Source organism: Lepidochelys kempii, chromosome 6, assembly GCF_965140285.1.
Source record: "Lepidochelys kempii isolate rLepKem1 chromosome 6, rLepKem1.hap1, whole genome shotgun sequence".
NCBI classification, from domain to species: domain Eukaryota; kingdom Metazoa; phylum Chordata; order Testudines; family Cheloniidae; genus Lepidochelys; species Lepidochelys kempii.
Window position 1 is genome coordinate 72,505,707 of NC_136385.1, and position 10,700 is coordinate 72,516,406.

The window sequence follows — 10,700 nt, forward strand, 5'->3', positions numbered from 1 at the left end:
ATATGGAACCATTTCGAAACTAAATACCAAAAATGTCAATTTCCAGCAGTAGGTGAACACAGTAAGCATGAGGCAGTGATTTTAAGTAAAAACTTAAATTTATATTACCATTAAATGAGAAGCACTTGTCATTAAATGCAATGCACTGCAATTATCAAAATAGGAGCAACTTTCTTAGAAAGAATGGTTTCTGCATATTGTCTTTCATAAGATTATAAGAAGTCAGCAGACATCTGTTCTTACCTTACTTCCATTTTCTTGTTTTGGCTCATGAAAGTGCTGCTTCAGAGCTTTCAGCAATTTGTCTGCCTGCAGAGGAGTCAAGAGTATAAAATGTGACCCAAAGAAGACACTAATCCATTAAACAAAAGGTTGCATAAGCCAACCCTGTATATCGACCAATTCAGCAAAGCACTTAAGCATCTGCATATCGCCTTTTCTATTCAGCAAAACACATGTTTAAGGGTATGTCTTTTGGCAGCATGTAGAGTACCTACCTGCCAAGCCCCCCAGCACAAGTATAAATAAGCAGTGTAGCTGGTGAGGCTTGGCTTAGGCAAGCAGAGTAAAAGACATGTCTGGGGGAGGTGGGTCTGTATGTACATACTAGCCTACACACTCTCTGCTGGCCCAAGCCGTGCCTCCCCGTCTACACTGCTGTTTTTATCAGTGTAGCGTCCTGCTGCTGGAGCCTTTTCCCTCTGCAGGAAAGACTCCCACAGCAGGGAAAGACTTCAGCAGCAGGGGTGCAGTGGGGAAACCTCTGCCAACTCCCTGCTGCTACAGCTCTTCCTTGCCGCAGGAAAACACTATGGAAGCTATAAAAGACTCTGGCAGGAGGGAGGCAGCAGGGAAAGACTGAGACTTTTCCTGCTGCCTCCCCGCAGTGAAAGGCTCCAGTGGCAGGGAGGTGCTGAAGCTTTTTCTTGCTGTATCCCCTCTGCCAGAGCGTTTCTCTGGCACGTATAGCTATGCAGTGCAGTATGGACGCAGACTGCTTTTCACTGCAGCACGTGGCTACATGTACACTACACGCCGTTTCCAGTGGCATGTAATATAGACATTGCCTAATTTTAAGCAGGTATTTGAGTCTCATTAGAATCAATAGGACTTAAACACATAGAATCATAGAATATCAGGGTTGGAAGGGACCTCAGGAGGTCATCTAGTCCAACCCCCTGCTCAAAAGCAGGACCAATCCCCAATTAAATCATCCCAGCCAGAGCTGTCAAGCCTGACCTTAAAAACTTCTAAGGAAGGAGATTCCACCACCTCCCTAGGCAACGCATTCCAGTGTTTCACCACCCTCTTAGTGAAAAAGTTTCTCCTAATATCCAACCTAAACCTCCCCCACTGCAACTTGAGACCATTACTCCTTGTCCTGTCCTCTTCTATCACTGAGAATAGTCTAGAACCATCCTCTTTGGAACCACCTCTCAGGTAGTTGAAAGCAGCTATCAAATCCCCCCTCATTCTTCTCTTCTGCAGACTAAACAATCCCAGTTCCCTCAGCCTCTCCTCATAAGTCATGTGTTCCAGACCCCTAATCATTTTTGTTGCCCTTCGCTGGACTCTCTCCAATTTATCCACATCCTTCTTGTGGTGTGGGACCCAAAACTGGACACAGTACTCCAGATGAGGCCTCACCAATGTCGAATAGAAGGGGACGATCACGTCCCTCGATCTGCTGGCTATGCCCCTACTTATACATCCCAAAATGCCATTGGCCTTCTTGGCAACAAGGGCACACAGCTGACTCATATCCAGCTTCTCGTCCACTGTAACCCCTAGGTCCTTTTCTGCAGAACTGCTGCCTAGCCATTCGGTCCCTAGTCTGTAGCTGTGCATTGGGTTCTTCCGTCCTAAGTGCAGGACCCTGCACTTATCCTTATTGAACCTCATCAGATTTCTTTTGGCCCAATCCTTCAATTTGTCTAGGTCCCTCTGTATCCTATCCCTACCTGCCACCGTATCTACCACTCCTCCTAGTTTAGGATCATCCGCAAATTTGCTGAGAGTGCAATCCACACCATCCTCCAGATCATTTATGAAGATATTGAACAAAACCGGCCCCAGGACCGACCCCTGGGGCACTCCACTTGACACCGGCTGCCAACTAGACATGGAGCCATTGATCACTACCCGTGGAGCCCGACAATCTAGCCAACTTTCTACCCACCTTATAGTGCATTCATCCAGCCCGTACTTCTTTAACTTGCTGACAAGAATACTGTGGGAGACAGTGTCAAAAGCTTTGCTAAAGTCAAGAAACAATACATCTACTGCTTTCCCTTCATCCACAGAACCAGTAATCTCATCATAGAGGGCGATTAGATTAGTCAGGCATGACCTTCCCTTGGTGAATCCATGCTGACTGTTCCTGATCACTTTCCTCTCATGTAAGTGCTTCAGGATTGATTCTTTGAGGACCTGCTCCATGATTTTTCCGGGGACTGAAGTGAGGCTGACTGGCCTGTAGTTCCCAGGATCCGCCTTCTTCCCTTTTTTAAAGATTGGCACTACATTAGCCTTTTTCCAGTCATCCGGGACTTCCCCCTTTCACCACGAGTTTTCAAAGATAATGGCCAATGGCTCTGCCATCACAGCCGCCAGTTCCTTTAGCACTCTCGGATGCAACTCGTCCGGCCCCATGGACTTGTGCACGTCCAGCTTTTCTAAATAGTCCCTAACCATCTCTTTCTCCACAGAGGGCTGGCCATCTATTCCCCATGTTGTGGTGCCCAGTGCAGCAGTCTGGGAGCTGACCTTGTTAGTGAAGACAGAAGCAAAAAAAGCATTGAGTACATTAGCTTTTTCCACATCCTCTGTCACTAGGTTGCCTCCCTCATTCAGTAAGGGGCCCACACTTTCCTTGGCTTTCTTCTTGTTGCCAACATACCTGAAGAAAGCCTTCTTGTTACTCTTAACATCTCTCGCTAGCTGCAGCTCCAGGTGTGATTTGGCCCTCCTGATTTCATTCCTACATGCCCGAGCAATATTTTTATACTCTTCCCTGGTCATATGTCCAAACTTCCACTTCTTGTAAGCTTCTTTTTTATGTTTAAGATCCGCTAGGATTTCACCGTTAAGCCAAGCTGGTCGCCTGCCATATTTACTATTCTTTCGACACATCGGGATGGTTTGTCCCTGTAACCTCAACAGGGATTCCTTGAAATACAGCCAGCTCTCCTGGACTCCTTTCCCCTTCATGTTAGTCCCCCAGGGGATCCTACCCATCCGTTCTTAAGTGCTTTGCTGAATAGCTTGCTTGCTTCATTGGAGTGGAGAAGTAGATTCTCCTGACCAGAGATCTTACAATCCAGCTGTTTTCCAGAGAAGCTAGTAGTTTTAGGACAAGGTATTTTGACTCATCTAGTTAAACACAATCCAATTAAAACTTGTATCTAATTTCTGCAACAGCAACACTTACTTTGAGCCATGCTCACATGCAGATCATACTTTCCTAAGTAACTAATGCCAATAGGGAAAATACTCAATACAAAAAAATTGCAGAATGGAATTTTTAAGCTGCTTAATGGCAATTTTCCAAGGACCTAAATTGGAAAAATCAGCATAATACCAAAGTTTATCTCCTCCCTTATGTAAAAGTTCCTATTGAATGAATGTTAAGGATTACCCATTGCCATGTTTTTCAGATTTAGAACTATATAAATCTATGTGCCACTTTTGCAGCACTGTAAATGAGAACATTAGCACTTCCATAATAAACTAATTTTCAGAGGTTAAAACAAATGAAATAAAATTAATTAAGTTTAATTAACCCTAATCCAGATTATTTATTTTTATTTTAGGAAACTTGGCAGGTGAAGTCTCAGCCCAACATAAATTTGAAGACATTATGGCTCAACGAAAACTATAAGCAACTTGAAAACACTAATAGCCATGCATAGTATATCGTGTAGCCATTTAAAAGTCCGTGCAGATTTTATACATATATCAATTTTTTTTTCCAAATGTCAAGGGTGCTCATCCCAGCTGGAGATGAAAGGGTCAAATTCAGCTTTGATTTGGCATGACTTATTTTTTGCTCTAAATACACAGCTGGTTTAGCATTTTAAAAAATAACATTAATTCCAAACACATTATAGGAACAGCTTATTCTCTATTCCTTATTGGTTCTATAATGAGACAATCAAGTGATTGGTAGAAGCTTTCCAAAATATAAAACTGAGTTTGAAGTTTTTAGGAGATTCCAAAGTAAAGTGAAAGCTTTGGAAAAGTTTTTGAGGGATTTTTGAAAGGCATTTTCAGTACAACACCATGTTTAAAGTAGTTGTGAAGCCATTCATTGTAGCAAAGGTGCCAGATGTCAGTGCAGGTTTCTCAGAATGTAAAAAGTTGATAAAATTAAGGCTGTTGAAATGCACTACCAGTTACATTTTAAACACTTATGCTTCTTCCACACCTCCCACTCTGTAATCTTAGACCCTATCTTGACAGGCAAAAATGCTGTGTTTTTTCCACCTTACAGATAAGGCAACTTTTTTAAAGTTTGCATCAGATAATGCTACAAAGAAGGTAGCTTGAAGATGCACTCAGCCCAGAGATAAAAACAAGAACTGGCTAAACACTGGTTTTAAGTTTCTTGGAACAGGAAATTAAAGTATCTGTTGTTAAAAATCTTGTACAGACATGCTCTCTCTTGAACCACCACAAAACAATAATTCAGTGATTTTAGAACAGGACAATTTTACATACAAGACTGATACAAGAACAATTTAATTTAAATAGTCAAGAGTGAAACTTGCTTGGTTTGTTGCCATGAAAAACTGAAGCAAGCTTCTGTTCTCTTTTTGGTCACAAAAGACAGTTTACTCCAATGTCTTTCCTGAGTGGCATTCTTACCAAGCATTCCTCTTCCTCAATACCTACTCCCACTTTTCCTTTGTCTAAAATAATAGTTGCAAAATGAAATATTGCAAGGATTCTCAGATGTGATTACTGTACAAATACACATTTCAATACAGAAATGGTCTCATGGATCATTTCCTCTCCCACGTGCAGTCACCGTAATATCCATGAGGCACCTATAGCACTTACTGCATAGGAAAGTAATATTAGGAAAGGTTTCGGAGTAGCAGCTGTGTTAGTCTGTATCCGCAAAAAGAAAAGGAGTACTTGTGGCACCTTTGTTAGTCTCTAAGGTGCCACAAGTAATCCTTTTCTTTTTAATATTAGGAAAGTATGGATTTTGTTTATTTGTTTTAATGCAGTTTAGCAAATGAAAACAAGGCAAGTCAGTATCATGTGACCAATGCAGCCTCCATGGATTACTATTTAAGACCTGATGTATATTGTATTTAACTTTGGGGATAGGTTATTGTCACAGATCTGACTGGGCGCTCCCTGCTGGTGACTCACCACATTGCTGTGAAGGGACCCAACTGCTGAATCCTCAGGTGTTTTAAGCTCCCAGGAGTCTTAACAGAGTCATACAATTGCTGTATCCTAGAGAGCTCCTGTGTCAATGTATATCAAGCTATGCACTGGAGCAGAAAGAATGACTCCAGATGGGCCCAGTGGCCTCTGATCCCAGCTCTCAGAATACCCTGGAGTGGTAAGGAAATGGAGGCAATGAAATGCATGTAGTTTGTTTGTGAATAGTTCTGTGCATTCCTCATGTGATTAGGTAACGATCAATAATGTGGTATAACTCTGTGCAAAGCATCTCTGTGCTATATTCTCCACTTACGATGTGGCCCCTTGAAGAAGGAAACTAGAAAGCTCACTCTTTTGGGTCAAGTTCTGGGAGAGGCTTTGTTTAAGCTATGGGGGAGTGCAGGAGTCACCAGGGTTTCAGGAACTGGGCAGAGGGACCATGTGGTCACAGCTTTGAGGATGAGATGATAGAGGATCTGGAGCCCAAGACAGGGGCAGTGACTGGACTGGATTCTAGGTAAGTTAGACATATGTGTAGACTGTTTCAAAATCCTCTTTCTCTAATGCTTTGTTCCTAGTGGTAAGTATTACTTTTGCTTTAAGAAGGCTGTTTAGGTCACTATATGCCACTGGTTTTAGAGGGGTAGCCATGTTAGTCTGTATCAGCAAAACAACAAGGAGACTATGCGGTCAGAGTTGGCAACGGGGTTTGTTGCAGGGATTGGTTCCGGGGTTTGTGTTTTTGTTGTGTGGTGTATAGTTGCTGGTGAGTATTTGCTTCAGATTGTGGGGCTGTCTGTAAGCGAGGACTGGCCTGTCTCCCAAGGTCTGTGAGAGTGAGGGATCGTCCTTCAGGATAGGTTGTAGATCCTTGATGATGCGCTGAAGAGGTTTTAGTTGGGGGCTGTAGGTGATGGCTAGTGGCATTCTGTTACTTTTTTTTGTTGGGCCTGTCCTGTAGTAGGTGACTTCTGGGTACCCTTCTGGCTCTGTCAATTGGTTTCTTCACTCCAGCAGGTGGATATTGTAGTTTTAAGAACGCTTGATAGAGATCCTGTAGGTGTTTGTCTCCCTACGTGCCACAAGGGGCCACAACAGTGGTACTCTTAACTCACCCAACAATATCGTTAATCTATCCAGCTATACTCTTAGCCCGGCAGAAGAGTCCGTCCTATCTCGGTGCCTCTCCTTCTGCCCCACCACCTCCACAAACATGATACAGTTCTATCCACATATCGATTCAAGGGACACCATCACAGGATTTAACCACATCAGCCGCACCATCAGGGACTCATTCACCTGCGCATCTACCAATGTGATATGCGCCATCATGTGCCAGCAATGCCCCTCTGCCTTGTACATTGGCCAAACCGGACAGTCTCTACCCAGAAGAATAAATGGAAACAAATCAGATATCAAGAATTGTAACGTTCAAAAACCAGTAGGAGAGCACTTCAATCTCCCTGGACACTCAGTAACAGACCTTAAAGTGGCCATTCTTCAACAACAACAAAAAAACTTCAGAAACAGACTTCAACGAGAAACTGCAGAACTGGAATTAATTTGCAAACCTGACACCACCAAATTAGGCCTGAATAAAGAGTGGCTGGGTCACAACAAAAAATAATTTCCCCTCTGCTGATACTCATACCTTCTTGTCAACTGTTGGGAATGGGCCACATCCATCATGATTGAATTGGCTTTGTTAGTACGGACTCCCCACTTGGTAAGGCAACTCCCATCTTTTCATGTGCTGTATATTTATACCTGCCTACTTTTTTTCCCACTCCATGCATCTGATGAATTGGGTTATAGCCCACGAAATCTTATGCCCAAAAATATTTGTTAGTCTCTAAGGTGCCACAAGGACTCCTCGCTGTTTTTATATGCCACTGGTCACACACTCCTGAAGGGAAGTCAGCAGATGACTGAATTCAATTTAACCAGCAGGATAATAAATGGTGGTAATGTGGGGTATCATAGCCTAGGTCCCACTGAAAAGTAGAAAAGTTGTGAAATTCCATCTCAGGATACATAAAGGCCTGATACCTAAGCTAAGACAATGCACTCAGAGAGGCCAAAAAGGGTACAGAGGTGCAGCTAGCCCTGTAACCATGACGGTCCACATCCCCTCTTCTTGTGTCTCTAGGGGAAGGATCAGTGTACCTAGGGCTTATTCTACAATTTTGCGCTGCTACCCGATAGCTGCCAAGTTCTGTGCACTGTAGTTCCTCCAGTGATGTTTTCCATGGAAGTCAGCTACTGATGGCTTTTAGATAAGCTTAACACCACCACAAAGGGTCACTATCAAGTGCAAAATACCAACACACCCTGCATGTGCCTGATGTTATCAATCACATGACAGCGGACAGGTGAGAGGAAATGCTTCCCCCCAGATTACTTTGTGCCTTCGACAGTACCTTTTTTATCGCCAGAAACGCATCTGGCCCTGTGTTGAGAGTTACTGACATGTACGGGGCGGGAGGAATCAGAAATACCAGAGCGCAGAATTCTTTGAGGGGAGTCAACAAACATGCGGACAAAGAGAATGCATAGGATATAGCATACTTGGACTTTCAGAAAGCCTTTGACAATATCCCTCACCAAGGCTCTTAAGCAAACTAAACAGTCATGAGATAAGAGGGAAGCTCCTCTCATGGATCAGTGACTGGTTAAAAGACAGGAAAAAAGGGAGGACTAAATGGTCAGTTTTCTGAATGGAGCGAGTAAATAGTGGTGTCCCCCAAGGATCTGTACTGGGACCAATGCTGTTCAACATATTCATGAATGATCTAGAAAAAGGGGTAAAGAGGGAGGTGGCAAAGTTTGCAGAGGATACAAAATTACTCAACAGAGCTTGGTCCAAAGCAGACAGTGAAGAGTTACAAAGGGCTTTCAAAAACTGAGTGACTTGGCAACAAAATGTCATATGAAATTCAATGTTAATAAATGCAAAGCAATGCATATTGGAAAATATAATCCCAATTAAATATACCAAACGATGGGGTCTAAATTAGCTGTTACCACTCAAAAAAGAGATCTTGGAGTTATTATGGATAGTTCCCTGAAAACATCTACTCAATCTACTCAGTCAAAAAAGATAACAGCGTGTTAGGAAACATTAGGAAAGGGATGGGCAATAAGAATTAAATGCCTCTGTATAAATCCATGGTATGCCCACACCTTGAATACTGCAGGCAGTTCTGGTTGCCCCATCTCAAAAAAAAAAAACATATTAGAAATGGAAAAGGTACAGAGAAGGACAACAAAAATGATTAAGGATGTGGAACAGCTTCCATATGAGGAGAGAATCATAGAATATCAGGGTTGGAAGGGACCCCAGAAGGTCATCTAGTCCAACCCCCTGCTCAAAGCAGGACCAATTCCCAGTTAAATCATCCCAGCCAGGGCTTTGTCAAGCCTGACCTTAAAAACCTCTAAGGAAGGAGATTCTACCACCTCCCTAGGTAACGCATTCCAGTGTTTCACCACCCTCTTAGTGAAAAAGTTTTTCCTAATATCCAATCTAAACCTCCCCCACTGCAACTTGAGACCATTACTCCTCGTTCTGTCATCTGCTACCATTGAGAACAGTCTAGAGCCATCCTCTTTGGAACCCCCTTTCAGGTAGTTGAAAGCAGCTATCAAATCCCCCCTCATTCTTCTCTTCTGCAGGCTAAACAATCCCAGCTCCCTCAGCCTCTCCTCATAACTCATGTGTTCCAGTCCCCTAATCATTTTTGTTGCCCTTCGCTGGACTCTCTCCAATTTATCCACATCCTTCTTGAAGTGTGGGGCCCAAAACTGGACACAGTACTCCAGATGAGGCCTCAATGAGAGATTAAAAAGATTTTCACCTTGGAAAAAAGAGATAACTAAGGGAGGTTCTGATAGAGATCTATGAATGGGATGGAGAGGACGAATAAGGAAGTGTTATTATTGGGAAGTGGTCACCCAATTAAATTAACAGGCACCAGGTTTAACACTAACATAAGAAAGTACTACTTCACACAAGGCAGTCAACCTGTGGAATTTGTCAACTGGGGATGTTGTGACGGCCAAAAGTATAACTGGATTAAAAAAATTAGATAAATTCATGGAGGATAGGTCCATCAATGGTTATTAGCCAAAATGGTCAGGGACACAACCCCATGCACTGATTGTCCTTAGCCTCTGCTTACTTGGCCCAGCCAGGAGATGGATCATTTGAGAATTGCCCTGTTCTGCTCATTCCCTCTGAAGCGCCTGGCATTAGCCAGGGTCAGAAGACAGGATACTGGGCTAGGTGGTCCCTTGGTCTAATCCAGCATGGCCATTCTTAGGTCCTAGAAGTTCACATGGAAGCTTAGGGGCTGTGGTCCCACCTCTGCGCCCTGTCAATCCATGTCGGATAGGGATCAGACAGTAAGTTGGGAGCTTCCACACATAGTGGGGCCAGGGGCACGTGCACCCTGCGCCCCCACCGCAGTCGCACAGAGAACTGGAGCCCAGCTGGCACAAGGACCCAGGAGTCCCGACCCCCAGCCACAGGAGCGTCAGCCGCGCCCGCTCTGCCACCCTTAACCCAGGTCCCCGCTCACACCTTTGCTCGGCGGTATCATCCCTCCCTCCCGCTGCCACCCAGCGAGCAGACCCCTGGCCCGGTCCCGAAGCCGGCGGCCCCGATCCCCTGTGCCATTCGTCTCCATGGGTACCCCATCTCCCTTCCCAGCGGCTGGGGGACTCTCCCCGGCCGGGGCGCCACCTCCTCACCTTCAGGTTGGCCCGGAGGCCGGCGGCTTTGGCCACCTGCTGCAGCTCGCTGTATTTGAGCGACTCCAGCTGCGGCAGCGAGGGCGGCTCCATGGCGGCAGGACTATAGCAACGACCGGGACCCCAGGAGCCGGTCTGTGAGCGCTGCCCCTGGTAACCGCCGTGCTGGGGCTTCGAATCTCGCGCTCAACTGACGCGAAGCTGCTTCGTCCCACCCCCCACCATTCAAACTCACCCGTCCCGCCCTGTCATTGGCTGAACAACCTACCAGCGGAGGAACGGTGAGACACACCGATAGCCAATGGCATCCTGGGGAATGCCGTTTGTTTTGTTTAAACACGATAGGCCCATGTACACAGTCTATCAATTTAAAGACCCGCCCTAGCCCAAATTATCGCTATCTGATTGGGAAGTAGAATGATTGGTATCCCCCATCATCCAATGGCCGGAGGAAGTCATTTCTTTGTGGCGAGGACCTGGTCAAGTGATTGCTTGTATTCCGTCCAATCGGAGCGCAGAGCTATAGGTAGTCCTCCAATTGGAACAGG

The 10,700-nt window shown here is 44.8% G+C and overlaps 1 protein-coding gene across 1 annotated transcript in view; it reads right to left on the reverse strand.

Moving 5' to 3' along the window:
* NUSAP1 (nucleolar and spindle associated protein 1) overlaps nucleotides 1–10,338 on the reverse strand; it is a 34,699-nt gene extending 24,361 nt beyond the window's left edge. Inside the window, exons 1-2 of the mRNA XM_073348727.2 lie at nucleotides 10,153–10,338; nucleotides 244–309 (exon numbers count right to left, since the gene is read on the reverse strand). Coding sequence (XP_073204828.1) covers nucleotides 244–309; nucleotides 10,153–10,245 — 159 coding nt within the window. The 5' untranslated portion in view covers nucleotides 10,246–10,338. The remainder of the gene's footprint in view (nucleotides 1–243; nucleotides 310–10,152) is intronic.
* Nucleotides 10,339–10,700: the final 362 nt, after the last annotated feature.